This window comes from Halichondria panicea, chromosome 13 (genome assembly GCF_963675165.1).
Source record: "Halichondria panicea chromosome 13, odHalPani1.1, whole genome shotgun sequence".
Taxonomy (NCBI): Eukaryota; Metazoa; Porifera; class Demospongiae; order Suberitida; family Halichondriidae; genus Halichondria; species Halichondria panicea.
This window is the reverse complement of record NC_087389.1, coordinates 1,870,884-1,890,992: the sequence shown is the minus strand read 5'-3', so window position 1 is coordinate 1,890,992 and position 20,109 is coordinate 1,870,884. Positions and strand designations below refer to the sequence as shown.

At 40.0% G+C, this 20,109-nt stretch overlaps 6 protein-coding genes across 8 annotated transcripts; 4 read left to right on the top strand and 2 right to left on the bottom strand.

Annotated features, from left to right (window-relative positions):
* The first annotated feature begins 9 nt into the window (after nt 1-9).
* Nucleotides 10-3,922, top strand: LOC135346559 (N-lysine methyltransferase setd6-like). 2 transcript variants are annotated; one of them, XM_064544222.1, is made up of 9 exons: nt 10-379; nt 1,024-1,242; nt 1,517-1,722; nt 1,871-2,078; nt 2,465-2,557; nt 2,605-2,715; nt 2,768-2,839; nt 3,492-3,607; nt 3,665-3,922. In XM_064544222.1, the coding sequence occupies exons 1-9, from the start codon at nt 146-148 to the stop codon at nt 3,840-3,842; spliced, it is 1,437 nt and encodes a 478-aa protein (XP_064400292.1). In that variant the 5' UTR covers nt 10-145; the 3' UTR covers nt 3,843-3,922. The 2 variants fall into 2 exon arrangements, 1 of the variants encoding a protein (XP_064400292.1); XR_010398052.1 differs by lacking the exon at nt 3,665-3,922 and having other exon boundaries at nt 2,621-2,715; nt 3,492-3,569.
* Nucleotides 3,922-4,919, top strand: LOC135346607 (uncharacterized). The gene is made up of 2 exons (XM_064544292.1): nt 3,922-4,092; nt 4,257-4,919. Exons 1-2 carry the CDS (start codon nt 3,922-3,924, stop codon nt 4,728-4,730), a joined length of 645 nt encoding a protein of 214 aa, XP_064400362.1. The 3' UTR covers nt 4,731-4,919.
* LOC135346613 (small ribosomal subunit protein mS25-like) lies at nt 4,860-5,828 on the bottom strand. The gene is made up of 4 exons (XM_064544300.1): nt 5,636-5,828; nt 5,466-5,572; nt 5,227-5,314; nt 4,860-5,168 (listed from the first exon to the last, which is right to left on the bottom strand). Exons 1-4 carry the CDS (start codon nt 5,791-5,793, stop codon nt 4,991-4,993), a joined length of 531 nt encoding a protein of 176 aa, XP_064400370.1. The 5' UTR covers nt 5,794-5,828; the 3' UTR covers nt 4,860-4,990.
* A 7-nt stretch (nt 5,829-5,835) lies between these two features.
* Nucleotides 5,836-10,623, top strand: LOC135346569 (protein O-glucosyltransferase 1-like). Of its 2 annotated transcripts, none has more exons than XM_064544234.1 (12): nt 5,836-6,003; nt 6,307-6,571; nt 6,629-6,716; nt 6,776-6,820; nt 6,889-7,007; nt 7,079-7,138; nt 7,938-8,037; nt 8,096-8,154; nt 8,205-8,372; nt 8,674-8,730; nt 8,782-9,510; nt 9,756-10,623. In XM_064544234.1, the coding sequence occupies exons 1-11, from the start codon at nt 5,856-5,858 to the stop codon at nt 8,915-8,917; spliced, it is 1,245 nt and encodes a 414-aa protein (XP_064400304.1). In that variant the 5' UTR covers nt 5,836-5,855; the 3' UTR covers nt 8,918-9,510; nt 9,756-10,623. The 2 variants fall into 2 exon arrangements, with proteins under 2 accessions (XP_064400304.1, XP_064400305.1); XM_064544235.1 differs by having other exon boundaries at nt 5,854-5,996.
* Nucleotides 10,624-12,126: 1,503 nt separating this feature from the next.
* LOC135346597 (uncharacterized) lies at nt 12,127-13,508 on the bottom strand. The gene is made up of 5 exons (XM_064544281.1): nt 13,362-13,508; nt 13,047-13,163; nt 12,899-13,001; nt 12,718-12,844; nt 12,127-12,621 (listed from the first exon to the last, which is right to left on the bottom strand). The coding sequence occupies exons 1-5, from the start codon at nt 13,452-13,454 to the stop codon at nt 12,201-12,203; spliced, it is 861 nt and encodes a 286-aa protein (XP_064400351.1). The 5' UTR covers nt 13,455-13,508; the 3' UTR covers nt 12,127-12,200.
* A 17-nt stretch (nt 13,509-13,525) lies between these two features.
* LOC135346556 (myosin-7B-like) lies at nt 13,526-19,135 on the top strand. The gene is made up of 13 exons (XM_064544219.1): nt 13,526-13,704; nt 14,198-14,318; nt 15,211-15,405; nt 15,541-15,716; nt 15,875-16,021; nt 16,118-16,199; nt 16,908-16,973; nt 17,091-17,205; nt 17,482-17,649; nt 17,705-17,770; nt 18,102-18,182; nt 18,227-18,424; nt 18,725-19,135. Exons 1-13 carry the CDS (start codon nt 13,668-13,670, stop codon nt 18,833-18,835), a joined length of 1,563 nt encoding a protein of 520 aa, XP_064400289.1. The 5' UTR covers nt 13,526-13,667; the 3' UTR covers nt 18,836-19,135.
* The last annotated feature ends 974 nt before the right edge of the window (nt 19,136-20,109 follow it).

Below are 20,109 nucleotides of genomic sequence, written 5' to 3'. Positions count from 1 at the left end.
CTTGTCCTGAACTCCATTTAGTGCTTACCTGGGTCAAAGGTCACCCACGTGGCTTTTGCACCTACCGCAGTACAATGCAAATGCATCTTTTGATCAATATCTTCCTGATCTGGTCCTGCAGTAAGCTAGAGAAGTATTACACAATATGTCTGATGTACTAAAAAAGCTAAGAAATCGGTCAAGGCATGGGCGGAGAGTCACAAGATCAAGGCTGTTCGCAAGCAATCTCAAGAGAAAACTAAAATCACAACCTAAGCAGTTTCGGGCATTTCTGCTTGGTAAACAGAAGCACTCAGATGGGAAGAGATATGAAAGTGACAAACGAGTGTCTGATTTTCGTCACTGGTGTAAGAAAGTCGGCCTAGAGTTGCATCCCAATGTACGTCATTGTTTCTATAAATGTAATGCCGTATTACAGCGCCAACTCAACGCAATGTTTTAGGTCCTAAAAAGTGATAACGGTTGTTGTAATTAAAAAAGGTGTGCCAAGGCAATTACTTTCAGGCCTATAACATTATATGTACATGTATGCATACCGAAATTGTAATTACAGTGCCATAAAATCCACTTCTGAGTGGGCGCATCTTTTAGAACGCCAAAAATTGCGTTCAGCCATAATTATGTTTTACAGCTAGTGTAGACATTTTAGGAAAAATGGGCGTGGTCTATCAGTTTTATTTGCTAGCTAGCTGCACCGTTGAGAGCTTACTCGAAACATAACTATGAGTCGATAACCGTTTAGAAGTGTGAAGGAAGTCAAAGATGCAGGATGCTTGTCTTAATACTCTTGTTATAAGCACCAGATAACAGCAACAGTAGGCGCTTCTTTTATTAATCGCCACCATAATTTAAGCTCCAGCTCGGATTGAACGCAATTGTTTGTGTTCTTAGTCTATAAAAGTTTACCACTCCGAAGTGTGATTATTTTTTTCTGGTGCTGTAATTTGTAATTATATCAACTATATTATATGGTAATAATAATTATGCTTACTACATGTACATGAACTTAACTCTTTAATACAGCTCTACATTGGTGAGCGTGATTCGTGTCACAAAATAGGTGTGATAGCAACAGAGAGCATTATGACAGGAGAGTGTTTGGCCGTTATTCCTCGAGAGGCGATTCTATCCTGTGCCAATAGTACTGTGGCTAGTGTTGTGGAGAGAGATGAGGAACTAAAGGAGGTAACCAGCAGCTGGGTTCCTCTGCTCATTGCTTTGGCAGCAGAGTGCTCTTTGAAAGTGAGTGACATATTAGAGTACTTGTTGTAAGGTACCACTATTTTCCCTATACGTTCGGTTGTATGTCCCTATTCTTTATATGCTCCTATGAGTATAGGTATCTATATGCGCGCGAGTAGTGAAAATCTCGCGCAGTGAGAAATTGTTTGGGGATTACTATAGCATGCCTAAGAGATCTAAGTTCCTATTTACATGTATCACCCTTTGTAAGACAATTAGGGTTCACCTATGTTTAAAAGTAGATCATCGTAGTCACCAATTGTGCCCCTCACAGAGCAAGAGTCACTGGCATGCCTACCTGAATTTAGTGCCTAACAACGAGGACTGTGGTCCACCCATGCTCTGGTCAAAGGCTGATCGTGCCAGACTACTAGAAGGAACATGTATGAGCCAACTCGTAGAAAGTGACTTGAAGAGGATTGAAGATGACTTTAGAAATGTGGTTCTCCCTTTAATGAAGAAAAACCCTCAGATATTCAGGTAACAGCTTAGTTTCTGGCCAAGTCGCTGGAACTAGCACATAATATTATGTATTTTCTCAACAAAACTTTGATTGTTTCATTGTAAGTATATTAATTATGCATGTGCACTACGGTACGTTGACATGTGTGTGATAAATTCTTTTCAGGGCTGAAGTACAAAATGATGAGGAGTACAAGAAGCTGGTATCCCTGGTGATGTCTTACAGTTTCACAGATGCTGAGGATGACAGAGTGACCAGCAGCACTATGATGGTGCCCTTTGTTGATCTGCTCAACCACAGCTCACAACATCACGCTGAGCTCACTTTCACTAGGAAGGCACTCAAGCTGATGGTGGTCAGGGACATCAAGCAGGTACACCTCATCCTATCACTGTGCTTGTCCCTGGTTACCTCCCCTCAACTGGTACTTATCTCTCCAGGGTCAATAGGGTTTCATTCACATTGTTCACCGTATTACTTTCGTGTGAAAAGCATTTGCAAATAAGTGAAACCAGCAGAAATGTTCAGTCACACTTTGCAATCAGCTTTTTGCTATCAAGCAAGAATTGTGGTGCATGTCATATAACCACCAGTATAGGTATTTGCAATCTTAGGGGTACATTGTAAGCACTCGCAAAGTTCGCAAATGATTGATGCAAAAATTATAGTGGTAACTATATGGTATCCATGCACAGCTACGCCAGCTAAGATTAGATTACCTTCTCCACATAATATCCTTGTGAATTTCCGGTGATGCAGGGAGAAGAAGTAATGAACACCTATGGAGAACTATCCAACACCAGTCTACTCCATACCTACGGGTTCTGTGAAGTGAACAATCCACACGATATAGTAAGTGTATCCTGTGTCGTCTATCATAATATTCACATGTGTAACAGGTTTTAATCCCTACAGAGTGCATACATCATGTGTACATGGCCTGTGTATCACAAGAGGACTCTGGAGCTGTCGCTCATCAACAAAAGCATTGGGAACAAATTAAATCTGACGTAAGCATAGTACATGCAATTTCAAAATGTCAAAGTGTTGCGACTCTCATAGGGCCTTCTAGAAGAAAACTACTGTGTTGACAGAGATGGAGAGCCTGATCTTGATTTGCTACTGCTTATTAAGGTAAGTGTAGACTAGTGTGTAAATTACACTTATCCTCCGGAAGGGAGGGTACATTTGTCAGCACCATAAAGTTATACTAAATCATTGCCTGCATTCATTGTGTATTTCCTATCATGCTATATATATAGAAGCTACTCAAATTAAAGCACCGCGGGTGCTGATGCCTCAATGAAAAGCACCAAACTTGAAGCTACTAGACTGATAGCTGTTAAATTTAGCAAAAAGTGGCAGCCATAATAATTGTTACTAAAAAGGATGTCAAATTCTAAGTCCAATGGCTGCTGCATGAAACAGCTAAGTGCATGCAGCTCTTTTCTCACTCGTGCAGCTACCAATAGCTAGTGTTCTAGTGCAGAGCTAACTACTAAGTAGAGTAGCAACACTCCATGAACAAGTTTTGCTATGCACTGTTCTGAAAAGGCTACAATGGCATTCCAAGCAAACCTAGCTACATGTTCAATAACAAAGCATTATTTTGCAAATCTACAAATTGCAGTCAAGAACTTGCACTTCATTGATCCTTGAGCAGCTGTAGCAGTCTACACACGAACACGCTACCGTATACCTCGCTGCACATGCGCAACCAAGGCACAAATATATAAACAATCGTTCCTATATATGTAATTGTTATGGATTCTAATTTTAATTGCAGTTGCTCTACTCCAGAAATAATAAGTATAAGAGTCTTGTGAAGAAACACACTTGTGGCAAACTGGTTGACTTTTCTACACAGGACTTAATTGAAGAAGAGCTTGCGTTTTTAACACGGTAAACTGCTAAACAAATTGCCTATTGTTGAGATTCATTCTTTAAATGTTGCTACAGGCTTACTAAATACCGACTGTCATTATATCCGGAAGCCTATGACTCTTTGCTTCCATTGCTGTCTGAACACAGTGTGGAAATGACTGAGAAAGAAAGATATGGACTGTATTTGAGCATTGGACAGCAAAAATGCCTTAGAACTCTGTTAGTGGAAACCGGAAGTGGGCAGGGCTCATGAGCATTTACTTTGTTTACCTCTAGATCCTAGATTCTGTGCTCAGTACAGTCTGTTAAATAATTAATTTGAGCTATTGAACATGAGTGATGACCAAGTGACTCAGCATGTGTTTGTTATGAGGCATGGAGAGCGACTGGATAGCATGGACAGAAACTGGAAGAGGACAGCAGTTAGACCTTATGACACACCACTAACTCATCATGGACATAATGAAGCCAACAGGCTTGTTAAGTGTAGACTAGCAGAAAAAGTATGTAAATGCATGTACTACATATCTACCAATACTAATATGGCTAGTCTAGTATACACTGAGGCTAACATTTTAATATGTCTAGATATAATTATTTATATTGTGTTGATATAAAATTGGAAATGAAATCAGTTTATACTTGTGTTACATCGCACTCCATGTAGGGTATCGAGATGGTGTTTGCGTCCCCCTTCCTGCGCTGTCTCCAAACGGCCCATCAAGCATGTCTAGCTCTAGAGCTCCCAGGCTTCCAAACACACAACAACCTCTGTGAGCTACTCATGAAAGAAAACGGCATGACTGACTCCCCAATGGTTCCGTGCAAAGAAGATGCTGAAGGCTTGAAAATTCTTTCATTTGATTCCTCTTCGCTACCCAAATTTCCAGAGACTCTAGCAGAATGTAAACAGCGCTATCTGTCCGCTCTGAATACCTTAGCTGATGAACACTGGCCCAAGACTTTGTTGCTGGTCACTCACGAGGTGTGTGTGCGTGAGGCAGTGTCGTGGGGAGGCTGCAAGATTGATGTGGAGGCTACTTACTGTGGACAAGTTGAAATTGCTAGGAACGATAAAAACAGTCATGACTGGAAACTAAAGCGCTACGATGGAGTGTATACATATGATGTACCATTTTAAACCTTACACTTGGTGATCAGAAATTAATGTACGTGTGTGAATATACATGTACCATCATCCTATAATTTTTTAGTGAATGACATTTTAGTCTACCTATACATTATACAGTAGGGGTATTATTCTATTAAAGATAATCCACGGATATTTTTTTGTCAAACTTTTTACACATAAATTATTGGTGAACATGAACTCAGATAACGGTGCACATTATCTATACACTATTGGAAAAAAATAAACATAATGACATGACATAATTTTATCTACACTGCTGATTCCTGTTTCTTGTCATGCCAACTATGTTTGACATCCCTTAAAGGCACTCTCCTGGGACAAGGTATCTGACCAGGGACTTCACAAATACACAAACGTCCTTTTCGGCTGTCACCAAAGTTGGCCGGATTATATTCAGCTTTCTTGAGAGCACGTTGAACTTGACCCCTGTGTAGTGTTAAAGCATAAATGGGTTGTTGCGTAGAGCATGCACGTGTGTACGTACTCTGTTTTCCCAGCCACAGCAGACAGCTCGGAGTAGATCTCTTCATCTGTTTTCCCCTCGACATCTAGCATTATCTTCTGACTATCGTCTAAAAAAAATGTAGGGACCAAAATACAGTTACTTTTCACCACGTCAATGTATAAGAATACAGTAAGTAAACAGGCAAACCACCAAAAGGTGTAAGCATGTACACGTGCACGCATACATTTGAGTAGGGTTAGATGTGTTCCACTGCTTACTGAAGTAAATCCATATATTGGGGAATTTTTCTTCGTTCTTGAACAAAACTACTTGAACATTGGGATTCTTGAATTGTATCGTAGGCAGCCTCTGGGATATGAAGCTCCTGCACTCAGATGTATGCGGTTGTCAGCACCACGTACGAACGCACTAAGTCCAATAATTATACCTGATTCCATAGTTACCACGGCTCCCTTTAGTTTCATAAGACAGTGTTATAGTTTTAACAGAGTCTTTTAAATACAATTTCCCACTGGAAAGGAACTCAAGCCTCTTCACAAACCCAAAAGTAGGTTTCAGTTTAGACATCTTGAGACCATGTACCATGCCATGTGCAGGTAAAATGGGTATTGATTAGAATAAACGTAGATTCTCTAACAACAAAAGTCATGAAAATGTTGTCTTCTTTCTCATGCTTGTACATAATCAGTCTAGCAGTAGCCTCAGCTAACCATCAGGAATGTGGTGCTGATCATGACTCTCAGGCCTGTGATTCTGATAGCAAAGATGGTCCCAATGAAAGTGGAATTGCAAGTTGTAAGATATGATATTAAACGTTCTACATTGTACGCGCGCGTACTGCACTGCACTGTTGTTTAATTTACATTGACGAAAGATAGTATTGTACTACCGTATAGTCAAGACCATGCTGCACATATTTACCCCAATAACCATTACACTCCCATATTTTGTAAATGGTGCTGAAGTATGTTTTGGAGCGTTTATACAGCTTCTTCCCGAAATGTCTTATTTAATATTTGACGTCATTAGTTAGAATCACCTTCATGAAACCTTTGCATCACTTGAGTACAAAATCCTTTACCAACTATTTACCCGCAGACATCTCCCAGTCCCAAGGCTTGTGGAATGAGTACTTACTCAACATAAACTCTTCTCTGTCAGAATATCAGGGCTGTGACAGCTACCACTCCAACTGCTCGTGCCATTCTCAAGTGATAGACTCTGATCTGGACGTGTGGGTTAGGCGAGGAGGTATTCAACGTGATGAGTTTGATAATGCTCGGGATAAGATGTACGGAGGAGTGCACTATCAGATTATTAATCACAAGCTGTATCGCTCCAAGGACTGTGTATTTCAATCAAGGTAGTTTCAGTTTGGACTTTATTATTGTGGAATAAATGGACGCTATTTTCTTTTTAGGTGTAGAGGAGTTGAGTATTTTATTCTGGACGTAATACAGCACTTACCTGACATGGAAATAGTCATCAACGTCCACGACTATCCTAAGGTGATAAAAATTAATTTTGAATTTATTAACTTGCTATGACATTGATTCTCCCTGTGCAGTCATACAAGCATAAAAATCCACTCCCAATCTTCTCATTCAGCAAAGTAGGAACATTAAATAAATTGAATCCTGTGTACTCATGCGGCTCGACATTGTGTGCCTTACTCCATAGACTCCGGAATACTTTGACATCATGTATCCAGCCTGGAGCTTCTGGTCTGGCGGGCCATCCATCACCACTGAACCCAGAGGTCTGGGCCGATGGGACGAGAAAAGACTCAGCATCACCCAGTAAAGTTTTGCCTGTTAGCAGTAGGCTTTTGTCAAGTGAATCTATGTACTCAATGTCTGTACTCACACAGGTCTGCAAGTAAATGGCCTTGGGAAGATAAAATTCCTGTTGCATTCTTTAGAGGATCTAGGTAAGCACTGCTTGCTGGTTAATTAGGTTGCTCATTTTTTAAGATTCATTTTCACTACGTGTGTACATGTGTTGACCAATTGCAAAGTGTATTATTCAAAAGCTCACAAGGCTGGAACTTCCAGATCCTAACCCTCATGCACCTAGCTTCATTCCCAGGTCGATTTTTCTTTAATAGAACGGAGGGAGAAAGATAGAATACAATACTGTAAAATTCTATTGAAGAAAAATCGGCCTGGGAAAGAGGCTAACCCTAAGTTAGGGTGATATCATATATAACAGGGGGATATGGCTCAAATTCCCCACTATATTTTTATGACTTGAGTTCTGAGTATACCGCGCCGTATAGCGGGTAATTTTCGTGGGGTAAAAAATTCATTCAACTCGAAAAATGGTGGTATTCATGAGTAAAAATTTTGTTTAGTCTCGTGGCTACACTGCATTCCTACGTTCCGGTAAGCCACGCCTACGTTAAAAATTTGTGGAGGTCAGCTTGCCCACAAAAATAACAAATATTTCACCCCCACGAAAATTACCCGCTATACAAATGCAAATGCAAATGCAACCTCAAAACCGGACTTACCTACTAACGAAATAACAGCCTTTTTTAGCCAAATTTTCTGGTGATATGGATCCCCCCCCTCCCTTCAAAGCATGTCTTATTTTTTCCCCCTCTACTTTAAAATCTTGTATGACACCCTGCTAACCCTACTATTTACTAATGGTATCCGAATTAGTGTAGACTAAGGAAAAACAACCTAAGCTTGCTCCTGCTACCTAATTATAGTCGTTTGATACAGAACAAATGGAGAAAGAGATCCGTTGGTGCTGTTCTCGCGAGAGAATCCTGAGTTTGTGGATGCTCAGTACACAAAGAACCAAGCATGGAAATCTGATAAGGTATGTAACCTGCGTTTCATTTGTAGTTCCCTGGTGATAATCTACATGTTGCAATCAGGACACCCTGGGTTATCCTCCAGCAGAAATTATGTCATTAGAAGAGCACTGTCAGTACAAGTAAGATTATTTTGTGTGATAGAGACATTACATCATTATAATTATATCAGGTATCTTTTCAATTTCCGGGGAGTTGCTGCCAGCTTTCGCTTCCGTCACCTCTTTCTGTGTGGGTCTCTGGTTCTTCATGTTGGAGAAGAGTGGGTGGAGTTCTTTTATCCCAATCTCAAGCCATGGGTCCATTACGTACCAGTCAAACAGGATTTGTCCAATCTAAGGTGACTAGATGCATGCTTTAGTCTCTGTAAGTGTTTCAACTGTACTGCCAGCATTACAATCTGAGCAGCCTTAGATCTACATACCGTGGAACCCCTCTAAGCGGCCGGCCACCCCTGAACTGCTTGGAGCTATAACGGCTAGGCACCCAGATCTCGCAAATGAACAGTTTATGTACAAAACAACCCCTCAACAAAGGCCACCTCCAAAACATTGTTCCCCGTTATAGAGGGGTTTCACTGTACATAATTATTTATGTACTTATAATTAGTGCCATGGACATGTTCTTTCTTCTTTGCTCAGGGTTGTGTTGGCATTTGCTCGCAAAAATGATAAAGCTGCGCAACAAATAGCATCAAGGCATGTTCCCTGTTTGTACTAATATTTTTATCGTCATTATCCTTCGTCCAGAGGGTATGAGTTCATATGGGCTCACCTAAAGATGGAAGATGTTCGCTGTTATTGGAAGCAACTATTAACTCGATATTCACAGCTGATGTCATGGAAAATAGAGCCAGGCATCAATACTAACATGATCAGTATATAAAAGAGCTAGCTCAATAATTATTATCATTTCATGTGGTCAACATGTACATGTACATGTAGAACACATGTAGATCGATCTGTCATGTTGTCATGTAGATCTTAGCTGTAGATCTTAGCTGTACACAAGTCATGTTAATAAAAATCAACCTGGAACAGAAAAAGCGGCAGCTGCAACATTAACAGTTAAAGATGGCAGACTTCCTTTTTCAGAGCAGCCCTGCCTCTCTGAATTCGTCTGGAGAATCTTCTCACTCTCAGAACAGTCCCACGGACTCATCCGAGCAGGAAGTCAGCTACCTTCCGACAAAACACAAAGGAAAGAAACGCGGAGAATTTCAGGGGGCCGAATATTCACTCCTAGAAACTGATGAAGGAGAGAAAAAAAGAAAGAGGGCAAAAAAAGAGAGGACGAGAGTCAGCAACCTCGCCTTGGCCTATCAGACTCTGGCAAGGACAATCGGGCTCCTTCCACTTGTAGGGGCTCAGAAACGAATAACGCATGAGCAGATACTTCAAGGAGCAGACACTTATATCACAAAACTTAAACAAGAGCTGGACTGTTTGAGGACATCTCATGGAACATCTCATGGAAAGGTAAAATCTGTAGATCTACATGCATTTCACAAAGCCAATTTCACAAATTGTCACACACATGACTATCCCTATCACCCCCCTTTTGGCTGTGTAGGCTAATAAGGCTAACGACAACTTTATACTGTATAGCGGATTGTTTTTAATACCCACGAAAAAAGCATTCGTTGACTAAATAGTGCTCTACCGCGAATACGCACGCATAATTATGCTCATTGTATGCGACTATCTTTTTATCGCATCTACAGGTCGTTTTTGTCAGCGGCTCTGGTGCACCAGTTTGTAATCCTTCTGGACACTACACTATTTCATCTAATGGTGAAGTGCTTGTTTCGCAGCAAATCAATCAACTTGACCACTTAGATTTAAGTTGCGATGAGACCTTACCACTGCCCCTTGAAGACTCTGACGATTCATCAGACATTCCTATGAGTATGCAAGGCCAAACACAAACATCCTCTGCTCCTGTTCTTAACTACGAACTTGTTTCTCCTAATAACCCCTCTTTCATCCCCGATCAGACTCAGATTCAGCAACTTGTCGGCGGGCTACATGGAGAGTCATTGGTGTCCTCTAGATTTCTACTAAGCAACAGTCCGACCATTTTGTCTAATGTCCCCATTCCTTCATACACATATGTAGGCTCTTATGAGGAAATTGAGCTTCCAGCTCGCTAAAAACGAAGGAAGTGCCTAAGGACTGTCTCAGAACTTTGATTTATCACTTACTCATCATATTTATCTCTCTTGTATCACTTAATTAATTGTCACATATTTTAGTAGCTATGTGCATTTTTTCATGATCATGATTTGTTGGACCAGCATGCGTTTCTGTACTGTACGTCCTAACTATACGTCTGAATTATTATCTTGCATAATAAGTATAGTTTAATTATAATTATGGTGTCTCGTTGATATCGGACAAATTGCTGTGGACATAATTATTATACAATAAGAAATTCTCGAGAATAGACGGAGATAGAACTGCACATAATTACATAGAGGTAAATAACGTGTTCATTTTATAGTTTTCTTGCTTCGTTTCAATGCTAATGACAGCTCTTCTGATAGTCTCTCCCTCTCCTCACACTCCTTACTATTGCTTGAAGCTAAAATCTGTATGATATATGACATACAGCATGCATCACACAGTCACTGATGCTGGATTTGGTGAAAGATCAAACAATACACAGTAAAAACTCAGACACCTACATGTACACATTTTTTTACCCAATATTCTATACTTAAAAAATGATGTGCCTACGATTATACCAAAAAATTGACCCGGTCACACTTGGGACAGTGCAGCTTGGCTGAAACAGTGAGGTGGCTGAAAATATATAGCCGCGACGACTTTACCTAAAATCAAACGACTAATTTTACGGTTCTGTCTCGAAGACAAGGAAAAATGATTCTGCTCTCTATTTTATCTGCTAAACCACACCCAAAATGTTGCAATAAAGAAAACCTACAGTTTGGGGCAGCCAAGTACTGGCCAGTATCAGAGGAGGTACGACATCCGCGTGTCATCCGCATGTCTTTAACACACACATTCCGAACTTTGACCTAAGGAATGTGTGTGTTAAAGACATGCGGACACGCGGATGTCGTACCTCCTCTGGGCCAGTAAGCAAAACTAGGCATAACTTGAGATTTTGCAAATCTACAAATTAAAATCAATCCAAGAAAATATTACTAGAAGCCTATAGAAACTCGTATTTGCACTTCATTGATCCTTGAGCAGCTGTAGCAGTCTACACACACACACACACACACACACTATGCACCACATCATAACTCATAGAGAGGGGGGGTGCCCTGGAATTTCCCCCCCTAGAAATCCTGAGGAGGAACGCCAGGGTCAAAAGGTCATTAATTAAAACACCACGTGGCCCTATGCGAGTGGCCACATGCATTTCAGGGTGTCAATGAATTTTGTGCAGTAAACATCTACTAGCGATAGCTAGCATTCCATGCTAAACCAATTGGCACTTCAAATAGCGAGAGTCTACTGTATTTTTGCTAATTTCTGCTATTTCTGCGAATGAGAGTAAAATCTAATAGGAAAATGGAATCTCACTTGCTGCTTGAAGAGGATTTTTAGCAGAATTTAAATGTCACCTTAATTAACGTAGTAAACTTTCAATAAGGAACAGAAGTGCTTTGTTTGATATAAATAGAGGTCAATTTCCAAGATTGAACAGGTATTCAATACAGCCTTAGCCTTGTGTATACATGTAACCAGTCTTTTAATACCATGCCTCAAACATTAAATACTAGCAGGCATAGCTTGTACGTGTAAGGGGACTCAGTAAAGGACCGGGGATAACTATATAGATGCAAGTACGTAAGGAGGTATAGTCGCTATTTTCAAATTTGGACTGCCAGCACACCCACCGTTTGATTTCTCTCTCCAGTTGTTGTATCGTTGTATGTTGCCCTCCATCAGCTTTGATGGGCTAAAACATCACTGACGCCTCTTAAATTATAAAGTCTCTAGTACACAGTCAAGCAAGCTAAGGACATGTATTTATGGAACTCTTCCACCAATTGTTGTCTGACGCGTAAAGCACCCAAAAGTCACGAAACAAGCGAGGGGGGAGAGCTGTACATCAATGTGTCACAATGTCATGAACGGCTAGTGTAGAATTCATATGCATCACATCACACATTGTACTGTCAGAACAATAATTGTCATTGTATCATGTGCATAAGAATCGCAGCTTGGAAATCTGACTGAACAAAACTAAGACTTCGAAAAAGAGAAAGTGATTTTATATTGTCTCTTTCAACAAATGCTAAAGGAACCTCTCCATCTTCTTCAATTAAACAGCATATGTGTTGTACCAAAACCTTAGCAAGTCCCTTTCTTCGATGCTCCTCATGAACAAACAAGTGACCAAGGAATCCTGATGGATATTGCAAACACCATCCAACCGGAGATTTGTCTATCTTCCCAGAGCATGTTTGGAAGATACCAACACTGTGATGTTGCTTGACTATCTTGGTGAATAAGGATATCTTTTTGTCACGATCCATATAACTCCATTCCACTGAAACCTCTTCTATATGACACTCTTCCAGGCTTCTCAAAACATATCCTTCTGGGCAGGTCCTATATAATTATGGGAATAACAACGTGAACGTTAATACAAAGTTGTTTTTTTACGGAGATTGGGTAAAAAACTTGACTATGGCTTTGTGAGCTTACATTGGTTCAACGATGAAATCACTGCTTTTTGGGAGGTAGAAGGCAATTAAAGTATTGAAGATAGGACCTTTTGCCATGTCATTAGACTGTAGTGCTGCCTGTACCTCTTTTCCGAGCCATTCATCAACTGTGCATGTATATACAACATAGGAAACAATTCACATGATAGTTTGCACGTTACCTATTAATACGTAATTGCATTTCTTTTTTGCTATCTCTTGAATGACCATTTGAACATGTTCTTCTTTTCTCTCAAGCACACAGCATTGAATTCGAAGAGATTCCTGCAGAGATACTTAATTAAGAGTATATCACGCCAAATGCCTCACCATTTCTGAGTGTTGATGGGATAAGATAGCACTGAAATCAGGCCAGCTGTCAACGGTAATTGTTCCCTCCACTTTAGACTTGAACCGTAGGAGAGTGTTTACCATAGAAACTTTGGTCTGCACAGCCATACAACAGAGTCCACTTTAAATAAGGGTATCAATAATGTTCAACCGTGGAAAATTGAGCTAGATAGATATAATAATTATAGCAATTGATATCTAGCATAGGTACATCCATAGTGACATCCATAGTGCTAGTAATACAGTAACAACGTCTCACTGACATAGGTCTAAATATAATAATTATAAAGATACCCAATTCTGCTCAGGATTTTCCCTCAGTTTTTGAATCAGCTTATCAAATTGCAGAAATGGAACAGCTTCTAAAGACCTAGGGTTGTATGCCATTTCTAGCTCCTAAGCTAGCTAGCTAGCATGCATGCACTGCAAGATTTTATGTATCTCAAAAGCCAGTACGACTCAAAGGTCAGGAGAGCTTTCTTTTCTTTTAATTGGAATTAGAGCCAGCGGGTAAATTTGAAATGTCTGGAGATGAGATTCTGCCTGGGCCAGATCGATAATATATCTATGGCTGTATAAAGTTGCCACGCCACCGGCACCATGGAGAGATATCAACCTGTCAAAGATCTCCCCGAAGGTAAATAATGCTATTTGCAACTTTAGCCTGGAGTTGCTAAAGTTGCAAACTTGCTATATGATGTGGTTTTATTATACACATGACATGATGTCAACATAATTATTTATTAGAGTTTACATATCACCCCCTGATCACAGACATTTAATATGTCAGGTCCGCTGTTCCCAGCATGGACTGCTGAATAGCCTTCATATACATGCAGTGTATGAAGGCTATTTAATATGTCAGGTCCGCTGTTCCCAGCATGGACTGCTGAATAGCCTTCATATACATGCAGTGTATGAAGGCTATTTAATATGTCAGGTCCGCTGTTCCCAGCATGGACTGCTGAATAGCCTTCATATACATGCAGTGTATGAAGGCTATTTAATATGTCAGGTCCGCTGTTCCCAGCATGGACTGCTGAATAGCCTTCATATACATGCAGTGTACAATTATACATCGTAGTTATAATTATTGTCTCTCTCTCTCCCACCCGGACCCTGGTATGCAGACATACAGCGGCTGCCCCGTGAGGAGACAGTGTGTCAGTTCTGTGGAGTGAGTTATCTAGTACATCATGAGATCTCAAAGCTGGAGGGCAACATACAACAACTGGAGAGTGAGATCAAAAGGTGGGTGTACTAGCAGCCTGAATTTAATGCAATGACACTGCACTGATGCATGGTTATTAAAAAAAAAAGGGGCAGTAGAGTTTACATACATGTCTGATATTTTAGGTTACGGTCAACCGTTTGCTCATTAATTATTCATGAGCTAGATCTAGTGATCTTTTCCAGCTAGAATGAGCTGGAAGTCCAGCTGAAACGCAGTAGTCATTTCATGGCTCGAATAGACATTTTTACTATAAAGCTTAGACTGTACCTTCACTATATGTAGGGCGGGTCGAAGAGATATTTCGAAAAAAGGCTACTGAAAGCTCACAAGAGGCTGTTTTCCTTGGCTCTGGCCGCCATTTTAAGTGGAGTTAGTCTACATATTATTGTTTTGTGAGAGTTTCTTGGCCTGGAAGGAAAAAAACGCTTCGACCCGCCCTCCAGAATGGTAAGAAGCATCATATAAGAGCAAGAACACAGAGCTAGAAGTGTTTTAGGAAGTTTAAAATTATAATGACTACTAGTTAGTGTTGTTTCTAGTAACTTGATGATTGCTCAGAGCTTCCACTGGAAAATGTTTTGAATACTGATACTTGTCATACAGGATGATACACCAATATAAGTATCATGTATGTGCTTCAACTTTTATCATGGCATGTATAGTTTCACAAAAATCATTATAAGAAGATCATGAATATTCATGAGCAAACTGTTTACCGCAACCTTAACTAACTCTGTACTTACTTCTGTGCAATAGTTACCTATACATGCACAAGCTGTATTTGCCTCCTGGTTACCTAAAGCTAAATGCAATATCTGTGCTCAATCTGAAACCCCGAGGAAATACGATGGCTCTTTGATGGACCTGTTTTTGTATCAAACAAAGCTATCTCTTCTCTGTCCTCCACAGGCTGAGGTATATAGAGAAGGACAGAGCTGGCTGGGAGGTTGAGAAATCTAAACTGGTTGAGGATAAAAACAATGTTACGGTGGACAAGGTCAAAGTGGAGCATGAATTGAGGGATATGAAGGCGGAGCTGAGTGGATTGCACGCTCAGTTAGAGCAGTTGAAGCTCCAGCAAGAGAAAGAGAAGGCATTCTCCATGTACGAGTGAGATTAGTTAGTATCTTCGTTTAGTATCTTCGTTTATTAGTTTAATAGTCTGTGTAGGCGTAAGAAATTCCACGTTTATACTTAACTACATTATTGTTGTAGATTATCTTTATCTATTCTTTCAAGGTGTCACAAGAATCAGATCAGGCATGACCTTACCAAGATTCAAGCAGGGTTCTCGGCACTACCTCATTTTAAGGTCGAGATAAGCCAGCTCCTCACGAGTACAGCCAGGTCCTTGTCCCAGCTGGGGCAGGAGTGCTCTGAGGCATGCTCCATGCAAGCAACACAGGCTGAACAAGGTTGGTGTGGTAGAGTATAGAAAGTAAAACAGTACACATTTCCTGCTTCTAACAAAGCCTTCTTATGAGTGTTTTTTTAATCTAGTATACTGCACATAAACCGTGCATAAATTGGTATTCATACGTTTACAAACAAAGACTGTTTCTATTTTATCTAGCTGTGATGAGCTTAAGATCAGAAAATGAGTGTATCAAGAGTAAGATGAGAGAGCAGAATGAAAAATGGACGTTGACTGAGAGCAATTTGAAACAGTTGCTCCGAGAGGAACAACACTCCACTCTCAAATACGAGCAAGAGGTTCAAGGTGAATGTGTATGCCATGTGCAGTACATGACCTCCTTAAATCTTTGTGGCAAATACACCAGCCTGTGTTTCTTCCTCCATTCTTCTTGCTGTACAGATCTCATTGGAAAAACCAGGCATATGGAAACGGCACTTGTTGCTAGAGATGAAGATATACAGAAAATGCAGAGGAAACTTGAGTAAGTGTTAGGTTCTCTAACGCCATTGTGTGTGTGGGTACATAATTATGTGTATACCGTATATCTTCTAATTTACCGGGCACTCTTTTGGGAAATTTTCGTTGTTCTAATACAACGGACACTCCAGTGCTTTAATATTACATAAATATCCGGACAATACCTTGAAAAGTTGAGTTACATTCATAGACGGCAAGTAAGACTTAGAGTGCTACAGTTAGATAGCTTTGAGTAGCTAGTTTTAGATAGCTAGTGCAACTATTCAGTCGTACACTGTTCTATTAAACTTAGCTAGCTCGCATGCAGCTGCTTGCTTGTTCCAGACACTTTGCATGCTCTATAAAAATCTGTTCCAATTATACCCGGACAATTTCCAAGATACTATTTGTTGCTGTCTGATAAATTAGAACATATACAGTAATAGTAATGTTCAGTCTGAGGATTGACTTGCCTAATAATTATTCGAGTGTTCTATTTTAAGTATACAGGCACAAGCATGAGGACGAATTGCCTGCATATATTTAAATAAAACGCAAGGATTCTCATGCTATAATGTGTTTTATATCACAACAACCCCTTACCAAATCATGCCTCAAGGCTGCGTGATCGTGTAATAAAAATAGTATAACACAGAGAGGTTGTATGACTTTTATTACACCCTTGTTACCTTGACAACGTGATATTATTACATTGTAATTGTATCTATGACAGGCTGTTTTCAACTGAGGCTCGTGAAACCACTGTGGAATTGACAGCTAGGTGTAATGGAGCTGGCAGGTATATAGAGAGAGCAAGCGATGTAGTACGTATCCATCTTATTTTACAATGCGTTCCTGTTAGATCCCTTGATTTTAATGTGTATATGTTATCAGGAGTTTGTTTATACTATCGCAGGAGAGTGAGGGAGTTAGAGACCCAGGTCAATGTGTTGGAGTCTAGCAAAGCTGCAGTCCAAGCCACACTCGAGAAAACATTGCACAAGTTAAAGTCACTGGAACAGACACGAAAGGTATAATATGCAATGTATGTGGATTAACGTAAATTGTCACAGCATTGAGATGGGTGTGTGTGAGTCTGACATGTAGCCCTCCTCTTATTAAAGTTATCATGCACACTTACAGCCCGGCTGTGGCAAGCGTCAGCTGCATGTACATGTACTTAGAAACGGTCTCAGTAACTTCTTTGAAAATTCTGTTTGTGCTGTCAGGTCAACTTCACAAACCTTGTGACGAGTGTTGGTGGATGGAAAATGTATGTCTATTAATTGCTCCGCATGCACTCACAGGAGTTACAGTCATCAATGACCAGCTGTCGAGAGGAGTTGTTGACTTGTGGCCATAAGAAAATGGAAGCTCTACAGTTGAAGCACTCCCAAGAGTTAGAGACAGTGAGAAGAGAACATAGGTATCAGTTTGAAAGTGCTCGCAAGGCAATCAAGACTGAGCATGAAATGGTCTGTTATTTGTAATAGATTGTGTTTTTATGATTTTTTGCTGCTTGTTCATTAGACTCTCAAGGAGACTGTTAAGACTCAATTCTCAAAACAGCAAGAAATGCGAGCAAAGCTAATTGAGGTATAATTTATCGGCAATTATATTGTACTAAATAATTATATAGCTATTTTGTGTATGCATTTTATCGTAATAGCGGGTAATTTTCGTGAAATGTTTACTCACGAAAATCACCGTTTTCGAGTAGCCGCCTTCACAAAAAGTTTCTGGCTCATTGCTTCTAGTATGACCAAGAGTAGGACTATGCTACTCAGTTTTTAGTTTCAATGGTACCAGGCCCATTTTCAGTGCGGCCTGGGATCGAGGCTAGTTTTTGAGTTGAAAGAATTTTTTACCCCATGAAAATTATCCGCTATACGGTATATTAATTTTTGAGTGCTACCGTTTGTTACAGCTGACGTCAACATTGACTGCTTGTGAACTGGAAAAGACTAGACTGGTCTCATCTCTCCAAGAACAGCTACAGAAAGAGAAGGTAACTATAGCTACCACCCTTACACACTTTATGAGATACCACAGGACATAGGAGACAGGGAAATGACAAATCACTTGAACTCTGTCAAAGCGCTAGAATTGTCTCTACTCCAAGAGAAACGTGACAGGAAAAGCCTGGAGGAGAGAGCATCAGTTGAGACACACCAAGTGAGGAAGAAGTTGGAATTGGCCGAGAAAAAGAGGGTGGCTCTCGAGGAGAAGCTCTCTGAGGCATACCAAGAGGTATGTGAGGTTATAGGATACTTTACCTGATCCTTTAAGCTGTACGCGTGGATGACTTGCTATATGATGTGGTTTTATTATACACATTTCCGTGATAACATTTTGAAGGTAGGCATTTGCCTGTATTGTTCTATAATTATCATAATTGTCGTTGTTTACGGAATAGCGAGTGGCCGCATTTCAGGGCGAGTTTTGTGCAGTAATCTAGCTAGCAATCCGTGCCAAACCAAATGGCCGGTATATCAAGTCTACTGTAGTATCAGCGTGTGGTGACATGTCATCCCTTGTATTAATGTACAGATTTCAGTGCTTCAAGCGATAGTTGAAAAGGAATGTGAGGAGAGAGAGAGACTAACAGAAGAGCTGTCATTAGCCAAGGCTTCATCAAAACGGAGCAAGAAAACGTATTAGATTATACACAAAAACCTGATTACATTTTCCCAGGCAAATATACACGCCACTTAATTTTTATTTCAATGATCTACGTCTATTCTCATTTCTAATCGTATATACACAACTTTTTAATTATAAATGGATCATCCATGTGATAATTATACATACGTACTGTACATCAATATTGAGTCTGTATATATATTATATAGTACTAGTCCTTATTTTGCAAGAGTACGTACTTGCGTAAATTATGAACTTGTAAAATTGTTACTACTAGAATAAACATGCAAGCATATTATGATATGATATTATCCTATGGACACTGAAGATTATCACACGAGTCTGTGCCTGCACCAATCACGTACGTATAATAAAGCACATCTACAGTAGGAACACAAATAATTATAAGAACGTGCACGAGGCATTGTAGTCCAATCATGAGATCCAGCTATAAAACACATGTACATAATAATTATTATGTGCAGGTTTGTTTCTCAAACTAAAATTATCTGGAAGGGTTACAGAAGATAGGTGCACCAGAGCCGTAAACTGTAGATACGATAAAGATAAGGTCATATGCATACAATGAGCACGTATAGACAGTATGCACGTATATGTATAGCCCTTTGAGCAGCACAGAATCTACATAATAACGCAGTAATTTAGTATGATAGCCTACACGACCAAGGGAGCAGGGTGTCATACAGGGTTTTGTGAAGTAGAGGAGGGAAATAAGAAAAGCAACTAGAAAATGTTGCTAAAAAAATATTCAACTGTTAGTATGTAACTACATTTTGTTATTGGCAACTACAAATACACTTGAATGCAAATTTTAGGGGGGGGGGGAATTGGAGCTAGAGGGGGATATCCCCTTTCCCCTGTATGACACCCTGGGGAGTCAAATGGGGTTGCTGTTGGCAGCTGCCACTTTTTTTGTTACCAAGAGTTAATGCTCCTGTTATTACTGAGACTAGGATCTATAAACTGTTAGGAACAGCATTTGTGTCGTCCGTCGTCTGTGAAAGGTATAATTGTTGGTTGAAACACTTCAATTACAAACACTGTAAACTGAAATTATCACAGGAAAAATCTGTACTAGCATGCTTGCGCTTGCGTTTATCTACCGTATTTTTGAGACACTAACATTTCATAGTTTTGGCAGATTGATCTTGATAGCAACGTGTTTTAATGCTGGTTGTGATACTTTATGCATATGCGGCTTTCATAATTTGTACAGCTTGACCTGTTTTGTACCTGGCTACATTCGAAACCATTCATTACATACTTCCGGT

Bases quoted from the DNA above. Each gene is read 5' to 3' on its own strand.
- LOC135346559 (XM_064544222.1), top strand. From the start codon at position 146: ATGTCTGATGTACTAAAAAAGCTAAGAAATCGGTCAAGGCATGGGCGG. The intron at 2,079-2,464 runs GTACACCTCATC...CCGGTGATGCAG, and splicing joins TGGTCAGGGACATCAAGCAG to GGAGAAGAAGTAATGAACAC. The intron at 2,558-2,604 runs GTAAGTGTATCC...CATGTGTAACAG, and splicing joins TGAACAATCCACACGATATA to GTTTTAATCCCTACAGAGTG.
- LOC135346607 (XM_064544292.1), top strand. From the start codon at position 3,922: ATGAGTGATGACCAAGTGACTCAGCATGTGTTTGTTATGAGGCATGGA. The intron at 4,093-4,256 runs GTATGTAAATGC...CACTCCATGTAG, and splicing joins AGTGTAGACTAGCAGAAAAA to GGTATCGAGATGGTGTTTGC.
- LOC135346613 (XM_064544300.1), bottom strand. From the start codon at position 5,793: ATGGTACATGGTCTCAAGATGTCTAAACTGAAACCTACTTTTGGGTTT. The intron at 5,315-5,465 runs GTAAGCAGTGGA...CATTTTTTTTAG, and splicing joins CAATATATGGATTTACTTCA to ACGATAGTCAGAAGATAATG. The intron at 5,169-5,226 runs GTACGTACACAC...AACACTACACAG, and splicing joins GCTGTGGCTGGGAAAACAGA to GGGTCAAGTTCAACGTGCTC.
- LOC135346569 (XM_064544234.1), top strand. From the start codon at position 5,856: ATGAAAATGTTGTCTTCTTTCTCATGCTTGTACATAATCAGTCTAGCA. The intron at 6,717-6,775 runs GTGATAAAAATT...CTCCCTGTGCAG, and splicing joins ACGTCCACGACTATCCTAAG to TCATACAAGCATAAAAATCC. The intron at 7,139-7,937 runs GTAAGCACTGCT...CGTTTGATACAG, and splicing joins GCATTCTTTAGAGGATCTAG to AACAAATGGAGAAAGAGATC.
- LOC135346597 (XM_064544281.1), bottom strand. From the start codon at position 13,454: ATGGCATACAACCCTAGGTCTTTAGAAGCTGTTCCATTTCTGCAATTT. The intron at 12,845-12,898 runs GTAACGTGCAAA...ATACATGCACAG, and splicing joins ATGCAATTACGTATTAATAG to TTGATGAATGGCTCGGAAAA. The intron at 12,622-12,717 runs GTAAGCTCACAA...ATAATTATATAG, and splicing joins GATTTCATCGTTGAACCAAT to GACCTGCCCAGAAGGATATG.
- LOC135346556 (XM_064544219.1), top strand. From the start codon at position 13,668: ATGGAGAGATATCAACCTGTCAAAGATCTCCCCGAAG. The intron at 16,974-17,090 runs GTATATAGAGAG...ATACTATCGCAG, and splicing joins AGGTGTAATGGAGCTGGCAG to GAGAGTGAGGGAGTTAGAGA. The intron at 17,206-17,481 runs GTATAATATGCA...ATGCACTCACAG, and splicing joins CACTGGAACAGACACGAAAG to GAGTTACAGTCATCAATGAC.